Below are 16,744 nucleotides of genomic sequence, written 5' to 3'. Positions count from 1 at the left end.
CAAAACATTAGTACATTTATCTAAAATAATGCACAAAACCTTGAGTTCTCACATTGCTATAGGGGTATATATTGTATTGGAGTAGCTTATATGCCAGCAAACATTATCTCTCATGTAACAACAAAAATTACTCTCTCTAAACTTTATTTCATAAGACACTACAGCTCATAGCAGAAATGATTTTGGGTTCAATTACCCAAATAGCAGAAAACTAAAATACTCACTCATTCACTCACTCACTCACTCACTCATTTTCTACCGCTTATCCGAACTACAGTACCTCGGGTCACGGGGAGCCTGTGCCTATCTCAGGCGTCATCGGGCATCAATGCAGGATACACCCTGGACGGAGTGCCAACCCATCGCAGGGCACACACACTCTCATTCACTCACGCAATCACACACTATGGACAATTTTTCCAGAGATGCCAATCAACCTACCGGAGTACCTGGAGGAAACCCCCGAGGCACGGGGAGAACATGCAAACTCCACACACACAAGGCGGAGGCGGGAATCGAACCTCCAACCCTGGAGGTTTGAGGCGAACGTGCTAACCACTAAGCCACCGTGCCCCCCAAAACTGAAATAAAACTTTAAAAAAAAAAAAAAAAAAAAAAAAAGTAGCATTTTTGTGAATTACTTGCTCAGATAATGAATTTATGCTCTTGCAATAGTCCTTTGTTATATTCTGGTCAATTCCAATACATTTATTGGATTCATTCACACATTTGGATCAGGGCCACTATATGTATTTTAAAAAAAAATCAGAATAATGAGCATTTTCTGGCAGTCCACTGTTTTATGCTAATATATAGTCTCGAGACCATAGAAGTTTACACATGAAAGTTTCTAGCTTCAGTACCAGCAGCAGATCTCTGATTTGGAGCGACAGTTAGCTGATCAAAGCCCAGAGTGTTGTAACTGCTCATAGAAGACATCAGAGACACAGTCCCATGCAATGCAGAAGATGAAGCAACTAAAGGAACTGCACATAATAAATTGTGTGCTTGTAATGTTTGTCATAAAGGTCTCATAAGTATTGCTCTTGGAAGTTAGGTACCTTACTAGAATAAGCTAAAAGCATTTCCATCTAACAAAATACAGATATATCAGCATTTTATTTGGATAACATTGCCCTTCTTGACCAGCTACTGTGAAAATCAAGCCAGGACATATAACCAAAAATAGTGCAATGTTTGGACTAAATGTCTTAGAAAGTCCTGATTTATGTCTACTGCCCCACAGATCCCCATAGTTAAGATTTCAAAAGCAATGTTCTTGGGAATTTAAGAGTCAGCATCATCCTTTTTGAGCAGCTATTTTCTTCATTACTTCAAGTTCATTTTATTTAAACTTGCAATAACGTTTTTTTTATTTGCCCCATTTTACATTAATTTGCTATGAGACAAGTAAATGCCTTAATTTTCTGTTTAGCACAAAAATCAGGTGGCTTTCTTTTCACATTAGTGCCTAATATAATAAAGGTGAAGATCCTACCCGTTGCTACATTTTTTCATAATGTAATAACATTAAAGATTCAGAAAATGCTTTCCATCCGGTGCAGTAACCAATAAGCATGTGTTCATTAAATCATGACTTTCATTTGGTGTCTGTGTGCCTCTGCATCTGCAGGTGTGTGCATGCATATGGATGGAGAGAGAGAGAGAGAGAGAGAGAGAGTGAGAGAGAGAGAGAGAGAGAGAGAGAGAGAGAGAGAGAGAGAGAGAGAGAGAGAGAGAGAGAGAGACTTTAAAAAATTAAGTTTGAGAGCTTCTCCTGGGAAGAATAAAAGAAACCTCCCAATTATAGTTGAACAAAGCTAGAGACTTACCCATGAGGACTCAAACATGTAGTTGCTGCCATGGTTGCTTCTCCAAGGTACTTAATAAAGGGTTTAAAACATATCAAAATGAGGGATTTAACTGTAAAATACAGTTTAAAAATCTTAAAAGTGCATGTTTGCTATAAAGATGGTTCATTTTGTCTAGGTACTGTATAACCCATAATGTCAAAATGGTAAATTCAGTTCATTTTAATTAAAATCTATAAGAAAAAAATTCATTAAAGGGGTCTAATACATTACACTCTCTATATATTATTTGTCATATAATCTTACTATAAAGGCATTCTCTTTATTTTTTTTGTGCATGTCAGAAAGCCATCAACAAATGTTTCTTGCACTTGTAAGATAAAGGTCAGTTGAGACACTTGATATAAAAAATTGTACTTTCTGTGTGTGATGTGATTAGTGTTCATGATGACCAGATACAGGGTAGCTCTTTGTTTTTCCTTCATTCCCTCCATTTTTTTTTTCTGCTCTTTTTCCCCCACAATTTTGTAGTTGCATATTAATTTTGTGCATTCAGCCCTCTCTGAGCTTTAGCCATGGAGTTTCTTGGGTGTCAGTAAATGCAACTGAGCTGTTTCAGGAACGAGATTTACACTTTATGGGTGATCAACATATACATATGAGTACAAAGAAAATCAGTATTTCAAAAACTTTAGTAAATCTGGTGCAAATCTTTAGGTTAATAGTTATATTTACACACAACTTAGCAGAAAGATTAAAAAATGAGGCCATTGTCACAATACATATGCATGAAAACCTTACAAAATACAACGACTGATCATTTTTATTTTGTGTTTACAAAAATAGACTACATAACAAGTGACAAAAGAAAATCTGTACAAGTAACATAGATAACAGAACAATGTAAAATATTTAATGTGCTACTTGTTGCTATACTATACAGTTTGATGTACATAAACATTGTTTCTACATTCTATGCAATTGGGCTCTTTCTTTCTACTTATAATAAAAATGGATTATGATTTCTCATCCCTAATTCCTCAGAGGATCTATTAGGTAGTAGCTTTAAAAATGATTCAAATGTAAATTTACTTGGTGTGTGTGTGTGTGTGTGTGTGTACATGCCTCCATCCTTACCAATGTTCCTGTCCTCAGATACATTCTAAAATAACAAAACTTTAATAATCACATTTACATTACATTAACATAAGACTACTTAACACAGTAGCTTCCCACAGGATAAAAATTATGTCTTTGCCATCAGTTGAGAGGATAGAAAGAGGTTGGCATAGTTTTTTTTCCATTCTCAATGCATAACACACTATTTGACCATTTTTGTTATAATAATAAAAAAAAATCTTTAAATTCTCTGAACCTAACCTACCAAGTACGTTGATGATATCAATGTGTTAAATGTAATTATTTTGTCCTTAGGGTGGCAATCTTCTTATTTTACTTTATAGAATCTTTAATAACACTTTTACTACTAAATTTGCCAGCAGAATGTTTGAGCAATTTAATAATCTTTGGTGTATCTAAACAATCCTAAAGCAGTTGTAGTCCAGTTGTTTTGTTTCAACTTCTAGACACGTGTTTTTTATTTTATTTTATTTACAGTTTAGAGACCTTTACTGAACATACAAACCTTACATTTAATGCTATTACATATCTGAATTGTTGTGTTGTGATCATTATTAAAAAAAACATTTAAAAACAAGCTAATCTAATTTGGTCATGTCATTTCATTCAACTTTTTTCTTGTTCGGTCAAATGATGTTTTTTTTTGCAACTGACATTTCCACATAGAATATTAAGAGAAATACTATAAGGAGGTGTTGACAGATGGAGATAACAGACACGTTTTGGTTACAGTTACAAGAGACACATCATACGGTCTTACAGTGACCCGGCCTACCTCTGAAATTGCAAAAACCTGCAGTGTACCTGTAGAGATATACTGTATGACAAAATTAATGTGTTCTGTGTAAGATAATGTTATAGGTTCAGAGATGGATTCAGGCTGCTTTTTAGATGAGATTTATTTAGCATCCTTACATGTTTGATCCAGTCAGGCTAATTTTCATTTTGGCATAATTCTGTGGTTCAAGTGTTTAGTCTCTAATGAGACTAGTATTGTGAGAATGAGTTTCCCTTTCCATTATTATGGATGGTTCACCCAGCAGTAAGTCATCTTCACCCAGTGTGGAGCTGAGTTCAGAGTTCACAAAGTTTGGGATGTTAAAATGAGCCAGAAAAGTTGCCTCATTATCTTCCATCATCTCCAGTTGTGTACTCTGAACAATTAGGCCACCGGTTTTCATCTGGCCACTCGAGTCACTGCTGTTTGATCGTGTGTGAGCTCTGCGGGCATGGCTCAGGGACCGTTCTGCTGCCTGCTCTTCTTCATTAATGTAGCAGTTAAAGAGAAAACGAGACTCCTCCAGTAAAGGTCGAGGTAGACCAGCTCTGGAGTTCTCTGGCTCCCGAGGGCGGCCTAGCTCCTCAACACAGCTAGTGAGGTGTACACAATCCTCACACGGTTCTGCACTTCTGTGTGAGAAACGATATCGGGATTAGCTCTTTCACAGTAAATTTCATACGCTGTTCAGAGACATTTATTGGAAATTATATGTCATGAAATAGAACTAGACATACATAAATTGGCATTATATGTCATGAATCTGCAGAAAATATTATCTTCATAGTAGAGTTTTGCCTAGATGTTATTCTTGGTGCATGACATTGTGAAGCAGCTACAGAATGAGCAGAATAAGGGCACTGGATAAGGGCACCTGCCAAATGCCATGAATTTAAATGTAAAAAGCCTGTAATAATATTGAACTGAGAAAGAAATCTATAAAGTTTGCCAATTTACAAACATTTTTAAAAATGTAGAGATTCTGATGCAACCAGTTGAGACATGTGACACCCATTACATTACATTACATACATTAATATCCTTTGGCAGATTATTTTATCCAGAGTGACTTATAGCTGAGGAAAATACAATCAAAGCGCAAAAGTATGGAAAAGCCAATCTGAAGTGGTATGGGATTATGTTTCCATTTTAGGACCAGCATTAGATGCTACTCAATACATGGAGCTCTTAAATAGCTTACATGGTGCAATATCTGGAGCTTATATACCATATGTGTGCACATAAGTACATGGATTTTTTTTGTTTGTTTGTTTAATATCAAAGACAGTGAAAAGTATGTGCTTCCAAGTACAATTTATATTTTTATGCACATAGCAGTTATTCATAACATCATATATTCCTACCACCATATTTCATCAGTAACTTTATCGTTTCATATGCTGCATTTTTTAAGAAATTTTCCATTTATTATTCCACTGTACAACTAATCTAACTTTATTTTTGATACTCTACTTGGCACAGCTATTTCCATATTTTATCTTATTTTTATTTGTATCTTATTCCATTTTATTCATTATATTCATTTTGATTTTTTTAATAAAACCCTTTTTTATTTAATAAAACAGAAAGTTGTAAAAATCATTTTGTTGTATGTCGTACCATGTATCGTTGTGTGTGTGACTAATAAAATTTAATTTGAAGTACCTAAATTCTTTCCCTTAGTAATATTGCTTTTACCATATTGGTGTTAAATCCTCAAATCCGAAGGTGTGGATTAATCTTCTGTAACAACTCATTGTCTCATATACAAGCAATAATTCTTGCTCTAATATATATTTATGTTACAGCCATATGGTTTATATTAAAGCTCTCAGTCCAGTACATTATCATTCCTACAGTTCCTATAGTTCATACACAGGGTATTCTCAGCATGATCTAAGGCCAGTAAACAAATATTTAAAAATAAGTGCTGTTATTTAGTAAAAAAAAAAAAAAATCTCTCTAATTATAATGCACTTTATGGTTTCAATGACAATTTGTGTTTTGGTCTTTGTAACTAAGAGACAAAAGAATGGTGGGGGAATGACTCTAATAAGTGACAGTGATAAAAGGAACACTGCCAGATTAAATAAAAACATTGTACTTGTGATGTGGTAAGCCAGTTTTGTGACTCGGATAGAAAATCTCATTTACATGTCATATCAGGATCGATGAGACATTATTCTGTCAAATGAGTCATGAGGAAAAAGCTCAGGATCAAAGAGGCAGAATTTGGATCAATGTGGAGATGATGTAGCAGTGCCCTTATGACTGCTTTTCAATAGACAAATGTCATCCATGTGTACTCTTTCTGTCAAAAACATAACACATGCCTGCTGGCTGTTTAGATCTGAAGGTATAATAATGTTATAAAGAGGAAGAATTTACTCAAACATGGCTGACGGTGTCATTACATGTATTATCATTTTCAGCCTTTTTATTCTTGTAACTGCTAAACATGTATTGCTTAATTTATTACTATGATTATTTACTGTTCATTAAAATGCTAAACAGAAATGTGTTTAATGTTATAAATGTAGGTTTATAATATAAACAAATTCACTTTAATTTTCCAGAATGATTTCTTTTACTACATGAAGCTAGATGTCATATCTAGTTTTTTTCTTTTTGTTTGTTTGTTTGGAAAAAAAGCCCAGAGATCTGTGAAGCTACTTGTGTTTAGGCCAAAAACATTGCAACACTTCAAAAACATATGAAAAGGAGCAAATCTCTTGAGCATGCCTGTAAGTGCTTTATACCGATTCTAATTTGTCTTTTTCATCAGCATATGAAAATGAAAGGATATTTTGCCAGGAATCGTGTGAAAATGCAGTCATGATTGAGTAGCATTTGGTCATTCCTGAAATGACCAAGTTAGGCCATTTTTTAAAACGTACGTACATGTTTGTAATGAAGTCACTGTGTATTGTTTCTAATGATTTAGTTATACTGTTATGGCAAAGATTGCTGCTTGAACATGAGCACATTTACTCAGGTCTCCAGTAGATAATCTTGTGTTTTCAGATCCAGTATAAGGCTACACAAAATCACAGTCCATCCACACTCATCCACAATCTACCTGTGATGGCAAAATAATTGCCTTGCACTCATATTCTATCCCCTACTTCCTTTCCTTTCAGTGGTTCCCTTTGTCCATCTGAGAAGATGAGGTCTTGAAGAAATGAATTATGTTACAAAAAATCTAGCTGGGTCTGAGCCCCTGCTATTGCAAATCCACTGAAATATCTGTTTAATTTAGTAATCTGTCTGCTCAGACACAGCTGACTGCCGTCTTGTAAAGGCAGTGATCAAATTGATCAAAACCAATACAGGCTACACCTCTTTCCATCTTTTTAGTCCTGGGGGAACCTGTTAATAAGCAGCTAATAAATTAAATTAAGAATAGTAATGACACTCTTCCGGGTTCACTTCCTGATTTTTTCTTTTATAAACTGTTAATGTACATTGACTTAATGTAAATCATTGTTTTAACCAAGTACTGAGTTTAAGTTTACATTTACATTGTGTGTGATTACTGCTCTATCTGTCTCAGCCTTGATTTTTGAATTACCCTTTTGACTTCCAATATTCATCTGTTAATAATACCACTTTAATTATCGGATTCTTGATTTGGGATGTTTATGGTTATTAAAACGTCTAAACATGGATCATCATGCTTGAAAAATTCGTTTTGGGAATCAAAATGAAAAGTTCTGCATGAAAGAAAAAACACTTCACACTGCAGTTCTAGAAAAAGAATCTATGATAACATGGTGTGAAATTATTATATCAGTAGATCCTAAAGTGTTTTATCCTGTGATTTAACTAAGATTTCTATTTTCAACACATCATTCTGCAAAGAAATATTAATGTATTACAATGTATAATGTATTAATACAATGTACAGTGTATTAATATATTCTATAACTGTCACTGTTGCTTTGTTCTGTTATAGAAAATTCAACAGGTATTTGGTATAAAAATAAATATTAGTATATCATACAACCTTTTCTCAGTCATATGTAGATTTTTTTACTTCATTAGAGAAATGACTTGCAGACATGCTTCGAATTCGACTTTGAGTCCCTATGACCATATTTTTATTATAGCGATCAATATAAAATCTGTGCTATGAGCTTGTTGCACAAACATCATTAGTCATTGGATACATTTCCTGTATCACTGCAGATTGAGCTCCTGCTTTTCTGATATCTGATCTTTTCCTTATTGTGTGGTGTGCTACTTATTAGGTTGTTGGTTTTTGACTTATTAGCTTCTCGACTTAAGCTAAATGTCTGAATGTCTGAAACCTTCAGTGTTTATTGCATCATTTTCTGGTACATGAAAAAACACTGAGTTTTCAGGCTATATATTAGTGCAGACCTAAATGTGGAAGGTTACTTGTTGGCCAGACACTGAGATTTACACTCTAATATTCCAGGATGATGATTGCAGGGTGCACAAGGTCCAGTCTGTGTGTAAATTGTACAACAAGCATAATTATACACTGGAACATTTTGGCCTACGATGTCACCAGACCTCAGTCTCAAAGAAAATTTGTGAGATTACTTGGAACATCATGTGAAACACCAAGATAGGCATCAAGAGCTGAATTGCCACCCAGTAAGTGGAAGAATAAACTAAAATTGAAAGGAATTCTAGGCTGACATGACTGGTGAATATATTAAGGTGAGGGAAAGTGTGACCCATAATAAAGAGGAAAATGACACATGTAACACACATTATTTATATGTTTGACTAGCAGAGTAATGTGAACTCCTTAATATTCTCTGTAAAATGTTATACATCATTCTAATTATTAATTTTCCAAGTACATCTTTTTGGCACTCGCCAATACTGATAGTAATACTGATAGTAAGGAAAAGGAGAAATCATGAAACATAATGGAAAATCTTATTTCAATTTCTTTGTTGAATGCTGCAATATGATGTTAGCAATGAACATCTCCTAACATTGAGATTTATGTTTATGCCATTATTGTGTTTTTTTAATAGCAAGCACAAGGGCAACTGATATAAGCACATAAAGCAGTATCAATAAAATTGAGCACAATGTGCCACGATACCCTGGCACTGCTCTAATCCACAAATCCACTGCACCTTGCTTTCTCTTCAATGACCATGCTTTAGCTGATACTGCACTACATGCTAAGAAAAGCCACTCGTACACACTCTATTAAAGACACTGAGTCATAAGCATTAGAACACCATGAGCAGCTTTACCATGTTTCTTGCATTTTAGAAATATGCTTTAGTCCTTCTTCTTGATATTTACACAAAGCACAGGATACAGTCTGCTTTGCTTTGATTGGCATTTTTAATTGTGATATGTTCTGATCACTGTCATAACAAAAACCTCTCATCATCCAATTTATTAGGAATGCAATCATATTTATGCAATTATCTAAAGAATCATGTAGCAGCAGACGGTAATGTTTTGGGTAATGCTCACATCACACGAAAGAATGAAGAAAAAGCGTGATCAATGTGACTTTTAACCATGGCAAGGCTGTTGGTACAAGGTGGGCTGGTTTGAGTGCTTCATAAACTGCAAATTTCCTGGGATTTCACACACAATAGTCTCTAGACAGGGTTCCCACTCTTTTTCAGAGATCATTTTCCAGGACTTTTCCAGGACATTTCAAATTTAGCAAAAAAAAGACAAGGATCACAGATTCACGGCCTAAAGTAATATGTTCTTCTCTCCAGAAGTCTTAAAAACAGCGTACACTTTATGGCTATTACTTAACTATACTTTTAAAGACAATTTGTCATGTGAATGAAATTTCAACATTTATAAAATAAAAAGACCGCACATATTAATACCCTTTCCTTTCTCAGGCCAATGCTGTCATGCATGCTTTAGTTTGCTGTGCATTCCCCTTACACATGATATTCAGATTAACAAGGTTAATATAACCTGCTTACCAGTCACCATTTGCTGAAAACATGCGAGCACTTAAACCATTCCTAGCACCTGAAACCGCCAGCACAAGACAGCGTCATCCGTCACAGCGAGATTAAACAGCATAACAACAAAAAACCCGTCAAAACTTAGCGTCCCTGAACAGAGCGCTTTCTGTTACTAACGTTAATTGTTTCGACCAGTTGTAAACTGTTCTTTAAATGATCAAGAACATTTAAAAATCAAAATTTTCCAGGACAACAAGATTTTTTCCAGGACAATTTATGTTTTCTCTCATTTTAAATATGTTTTCCAGGACTGGAACATTGGTCATTAACCCTGCTAGAGTTTACACAGAATTGTGTGATTTTTGTGGGAAAAACAAAAAGTGGCCTATATGCAGAGTGTCTGCAGACTGAAACACCTTGTTGATGAGAGAGATCAGAGGAGAATGAGCAGACTGGTCTGAGCTGGCAAGAAGCCTATAATAACTAAGCACAGTACCTCAAACCTTGGTTTACAACAGCAGAAGATTCAGATTTTTGTTCTTGGTTTAAATTAATAGAACCTGGTGTAGCCTATTCACCTTGAGGTTTGATGTCTTGTGCATGCTAAATTGCTTTTCTGTTCACCATGGTTGTAAAGCCTTCATTGCTCAAACTGACCACTCTCCTCTACCTTCTCCTATCATCAAAGTGTTTCCACCCACAGACTTGTTGCTCACTCACCAATGTTTATTGGTTTTTGTTGCATTCTGTGTAAACTCGAGAGACTGTTGAGTGTGAAATTTGCAGGCGATCTGCAGTTTATGAAATACTCAAACCAGCCCAACTTCTAATAGCACCAATGCCTTATCAAAGTCACCAGGATCACACTATCTCAGTTCTGGTATTTGCTCTCAACATTAGCTAAAACCCTTGAAGCTGCAGGTGTAGTGGCATTCCTATTAAAGTGGACTCATATTATTAGATGTTAGTTTTGGAGCATTTTTTGATGATATGAGTAAAAGAGAACAGTATCAGACCAATACTCCAATACTGTCAGTATCAGCATATCCAGGATCCTGATACATGCTAATGTTTGGTTTATCCTTTTCAAACATTTGGATTTACTGTACCAGTAGGTGCTTCTAGCAATGGCTAATCATAATTTTTAATTTGTTCGGTTCATTTTTGATTCAATAGAATTCTTGTCATTTATAGTTTATATAGTCAAAAGTATCTAAGATCTTCCACAAATTTTGAAGCTCACAATTGTAGTATTTATATTTCTCTTCACTGGAATCAAGATGTCCAAACCTGTACCAGAATTACAATGCTCCTGTGCAGTGAGGTCCATGAAGACCTGGTTTGCTGTTATGGACCATACGTACACTAGTGGCCTCGATTCAGCTGAATTGTGTACATTGCCTTCTCACCCGATATCAGAGACTTTACCAAGTGTGGCGCAAATCTCCATAGCCACATTATAAAATCTAGTGAAAAGCCTTCACAAAGGCAGTTATAGCAGCATGGGGAGGACCAAGTCCATACATATGCCCATGGTTTTGAAATGGGATGTACTGTACAAGAAAAGATGGGTGTCCACAAACCTTTGGCCATATAGTGTACAGTATATACTGTATGTTAAAACCAAACATTTTATTACATTTAAATGAAACAAATATATGTTTACAATATGATTTCTTTTAAGTTATAGTCTGTCCTTGAACACTTATACATGATCATTGATGAAATTATTAACCAGGAAAAAAATAGATTAAAAAAGCTGTTGGTGCCTAGATGCGTATAAAGCCTGATGTTGTATAGAATGTCCTTATATTTTATAATCCTGCTTTGCTTTGTTTCTTTTACTCATCTTTTAAGGTATTAGTCATGGCTTAAAAGCAATGTACATAAATACATATTATTTTCTCTTTGTAAATTAACATCCTTAATTACTTTCTCAGCCACCAAGTTTGCAATTTGATGTAGGTTATTTGTTTGCAACATTCATGCACGCATCATATAAAAATGTCAAATTTTTAAAGCTCTTCAGCTGGGAGTTAAAGCTCTGAAGGCGTTTTGCTGCAAATTGTCTTGCTAATTGATTGTGATCTCAGAGTTGTATTTATTCAATTGTTGAATAGCTTGGATTTTTTTTCTTGACTTAACTGAACCTAACAGACAGCTAAATAGAGGCAGGTTGCAAAGGTACACCCACACGTACATACAGGCACGAGCAAGAGCAGATAATGAGGCAAACAGATGGACACAGCACAGTTTTGAATAAGATGAATAATAACATGAAAGGGGAACTGTGCTTAGGTGAATACCATGTTTATGAAAGTGTTCCAAGTAGATTTCTTGCTCTAAACCATGATTGTTATACTATGTATTTTAGTGAGGAATGTCCTGAGATTGATTAGGATTTACTTACTCTGGATGTGGAGCTCCTGTCTTGGTCAGAAGAGTGAGCACAAAGAACATAAAAATGACGAACACTGCAAGACCCACCCAGAAGCCAATCACAATGGAATCTGAAACATCATTAGTGAAAATGTTAGGAAGTAATACAATTCAGGTTTGTAGTATGTGAGCAGTTATATATTCCTTATGGATTTTGGATCTTATTGCTTGACTCAATTTTAATGTGCACGTACGCTGACCCATTAGTTCCTCAGGAGCTCTCGGTTGCACTATTATAAACTGTTTTTGAAAGGACATTATTTACATATACATTATTTAGTGTCCAGTGTCACCCAAATTAGGTTGGGTTCCCCTCTGAGCCTGTTTCCTCATCTCAGGGAGTTTTTCCTCGCTGCCGTCACCTATATATATATAAATATATAGTATCATAAATTTTAAGTTAATCTTTTTAAAAATTAATTTTAAACTTTAATTGTATATATTCATTTATTTATTTTGATCCTTATTTTGTCTTCCTCTTATTATTATTATTATTATTATTATTATTATTATATTTCTTTTCTCTCTCTCTCTCTCTCTCTCTCTCTCTCTCTCTCTCTCTCTCTCTTTCTTCTGTTTCCATACTTCTGTAAAGCTGCTTTGAGACAATGGGAAATAGTTAAAAGCTCTATACAAATAAATTGAATTGAAATGAATTTAATTGTTTGTTTATACACTTCTGAGACTGAGATTATATCATAAGTGAAATCATAAGATTGCTACTAATTATTCTATTCTATTTAGTGTTATTTGAGCTGCCCATCACTATCAAGACTAAAAACTTCATTCAATCTCAGAAAAAGGTTTGACTTACATTTGTGTGCTTTGAGTCCCTCGAATGAAACTGGCTCTTCATCATCATAGTATTCGTACTTCCATTCATAATCTGTGTGCAAAACACCAGCAGTAGTGTTTGGATGCTGTAACCCAGGCATCTCTCACACTGTACAATAACGTGGCAGGACTAAAGGAGAATAATCCGAAGGTTTGTAGCTTTAATCTAATCCGTCAGGTGACTATAATAAATCCGGACGCCTATTTGCAGTAAGTATTTGTTGTATGATTATGTGCATCTGCCTGTGTTAAAAGGATGCGATTTGCATAGGATGTAAACGCAGTTCTTCAGCATATGTTGGTCCAAATCCTCTGTGTAATTCCATCCCCTACAATGATAAAGCAAATCCGCTCCTTTGAGAAGAATCCCGTGAATTTGTGCCGCACGCGCTCTCTGACCCGCACATCATACCACCACTGCTGTTATCGTCGTGAGTGACTCGCGCACGAATCGATTCTTTTTGAACGACTCTTTTGAGAGCCGTGTACAAAGGATCGAATATTTTGTCTCCTTTGTGCAGAGTGGCAAAAAGTATGTAGGTCTTTCACAAACAGTTGCCACAAAGAGGGAGGCATATAATTGTATACAGTAGAATGTCATTTTAGATTTCTGGAAAAGGGCGTGTGTCAAATGTGTCAAATGTGTCAAATGTCCCAAATGAAAATGTAGATTTCTGTTCACTGGAACTAAGGGACCCCAAACCTGTTCCAGCATGACACTGCTCGTGTGCACAAACTGAGCTCCAATAGACATGGTGTGCCAAGGTTGGTGTGGAATAACTCATGTGACCTACACAGAGCCCTGACCTCAACCCTACTGAACATCCACAGGACTGGAATGGGTCAGACTTCCTCACCTGAGTTCCAGATCTCACAAAGGATCGTGTGACTGAATGAGCAAATCCACAGCCACATACAGTGGAAAGCCTTCCCTGAATAGTGACGGTTATTATTACAGCCAAGGGGAATAAATTTAGAATGGGATGTTTATATAAATGTGATGATCAGGTGTCCATGTGCTATACTTTTGACCATGTAGTGTATTCTATATAGAAAGACCAGTTAAAATAGTTATGAATATAATAGATTATCTGGCTACTTTTTTGCTGCTCAAATGCAAAATTTCTGGAAGTATGACACAATGAATGTGAGTTATTAAGTAATAAGTGGGCTTATAGAATTGGACTGACGTTGTTGCATATGTGATATTTTAATAGTATGGTGGAAAGGTGGTTACTTACACATTGACTTGTATGCCAGATACTCCACATAATATAATTATGAATGGATTAATAAAACTGTTATTTCACAAAGATAATATGTAATTGATATAGTGGCATTTTTTGTAAAGACACGTTTACTTAAGATTTATAGATGGAGTCTCCGATGTCAGTGCATTTTAACAGTCAATACGTTTTCCTGCATGAAAGAGTCTTCATGATTTTTGCTTTCTTGTTTCTCTGTAACATGATGAAACTGACAACAGTTGTTTTTGTCTTATGGACTTAAAAAGACAGAGAAAAAAACAAACTAGTATTGCCTCTCCACTTCATGTCAGGCCTTGGGTCACACCACCAAAGCACACAACTTGATTGATTATATGAAATAAAAATGTGACTGTTCAATAAATCCTATTGTTTCATTGTAGCTGAATCTAAGTAATTTTTTGGCAGTTATAAAAAATAAAAAATATAATGTCTTTTAGGCATCAAATCAAACAGCAATGAAATGTCTACTATTCATTTTACATGATAAGCATGAAACTATCGAGCAAATAAGTAGCCAATCCTGTAATGAATTCTTCATTTTGCAAACAAGAATGAATGATGAATGCATGATGAATGCAACCTTGTCCTTTACACCTGTGCCACAGTGTGCTATTACCCCATCGTTCCTGCTTCCTTCCATCCTTCCTACTGCTGGAAAAGACTAATCAGATTCAGTGCACTAATGCTTGCTTTGTGGCACGGTATCCTATGAGTGATGTATGAGACAGCCTTGTGACTCATTCAAATCTGTATTCATTACTGAAGAACTAACAGCAGGCTAAACAGATTACCCTAATTGGGAATTCACAACACAGATCAGCAACCTGATTTATTAAGCCAGTAGGGACAATGAACAAAAGCAGCCAAGTTGAATATTCAGCATATTCCTTAACTCTTATTAGGGTTATTGTGCAAGAAGGCTCACAGTCACAAAACTTTTAGATGCAAATATATAGCACACTAGAGAAAACAATGTGATTTTCCCCTAGATTGTCTCCCTAATTTAATCTTGGCCAGTGTCAACCAACCCCTTTATACAACAGCTACCATCCAGAAAGGGTGAAGGCTAGAAAGCATAGAAGAACTCTTTAAGTAGCCTAGTGGGAATAATAAATCTCTGTAATAAATATAGTTCAATCAGAGAACAGACCCTACATTCTGGACAGGACGATGACTGATGGAGAACTTTTGTTAGTATAATCTCCTCTGTTCATTTCTTCCTTCAGTTTTTTCACAAAAAATAAAAAGAAATTGGGAAATTCAGTGAAACAGCATTAACCCTACTCTACTACCCTAGCTCTACTTACACGTGCAAATTGTCATTCTCAAACATGAATGTCATTAAATCACACATCCCTCACAGCTCAGCTCCTGCAACACTATATGTGTATTGTGCTGACAACACATACAGTACACCCGATTTCACTGCTCTTGTGAAATCTAAAATATGTCATGTATCTCATTAGAAGGCAGCCTAAATGTTTGCCAATTATTGAGATGGCTGTTGTAGTTTAAATAATTTAGTTTGACAAAAAATACCAGGAAACAATGTTATTTTCCATATTGTGAACTTTATTTATTTTGTGCACTTAAGTTTTAGTTAAATTACTTAAATTCTAAATGAGTTTGATATGGCTTTCTGATTTACCCATTTGAATGTAGAAAAAAGCCTAGTTGGGTATCTTACAATGCAATGATTTTAATACAACACATGTTTAAACGTAGGGAAAAAAGCTTTCTTGGGTGTCATATAGTGCAGAAATACAACATATGGGCTCCTATATTATTGTGTAATTACTCATATTGCAAGTCATTTCTCTCCTTCCCCTCATGTTTTTCATGAATTGGCCCCCAAGACAAATTAATTGAATGCTTCCTCAAAGACACATGAAGCCGGGCAACTTCTTTTTCGAACTGCTGCTGGCCGTGCAACGATCAGAGGTAAGTGTTATCCTTTCTACATGGATGAACTCATACAGACCAGATGCTGTTATTGACAGGGAGAGAGCATATGCTGTAGGTGGCTATGGCATCAACAGGATCTGAACTCCATAAAAAGGGAAGTGTTTTTGTCGTGCCACTCAGAGGCTCCAATAAAAGAGTAATATTGATTTGTTTTCTGAGCATGCACACTTTTGTGGCTTCTTTATTTAGCTACTTGTAATATGGATCCCAGAACGCTATTTCCTGATGTGATTTTCTAGATCTGTAACAATCCTCCTTTTATACTGTAATCTTGCCCTTATCCTTAAAATAAAACATATTTATGCGTGTATAATTTATATATATATAGTCATTTATAAATATATTCTATGATCAGTGGCTCAATGTTAAGTTAAACCAAGTGTTTCAAGTACTGCTGTACATAATGTTATTATGTTGTATTATGTTGTATTATACTGCTGTATTATGATTAGCTATCTAGATATTACAAATATTTCATATTTTATTAAAAGGTACATACAAATAAACTGAATATGCAAACATTAATATCAAGTTCAAGTTCAAGTTTAACTTTATTTATATAGCACATTTACAAAC

The 16,744-nt window shown here is 35.2% G+C and overlaps 1 protein-coding gene across 1 annotated transcript; it reads right to left on the bottom strand.

Moving 5' to 3' along the window:
• Positions 1–3,097: 3,097 nt before the first annotated feature.
• Positions 3,098–13,277, bottom strand: mrap2a (melanocortin 2 receptor accessory protein 2a). The gene is made up of 3 exons (XM_060869178.1): positions 12,916–13,277; positions 12,073–12,172; positions 3,098–4,361 (listed from the first exon to the last, which is right to left on the bottom strand). The coding sequence occupies exons 1-3, from the start codon at positions 13,034–13,036 to the stop codon at positions 3,923–3,925; spliced, it is 660 nt and encodes a 219-aa protein (XP_060725161.1). The 5' UTR covers positions 13,037–13,277; the 3' UTR covers positions 3,098–3,922.
• Between the last annotated feature and the right edge of the window lie 3,467 nt (positions 13,278–16,744).

This window comes from Tachysurus vachellii, chromosome 5 (genome assembly GCF_030014155.1).
Source record: "Tachysurus vachellii isolate PV-2020 chromosome 5, HZAU_Pvac_v1, whole genome shotgun sequence".
Lineage (NCBI taxonomy): Eukaryota > Metazoa > Chordata > Actinopteri > Siluriformes > Bagridae > Tachysurus > Tachysurus vachellii.
The sequence above is the reverse complement of the archived record's forward strand: the minus strand, read 5'-3'. Positions and strand labels throughout refer to the sequence as shown.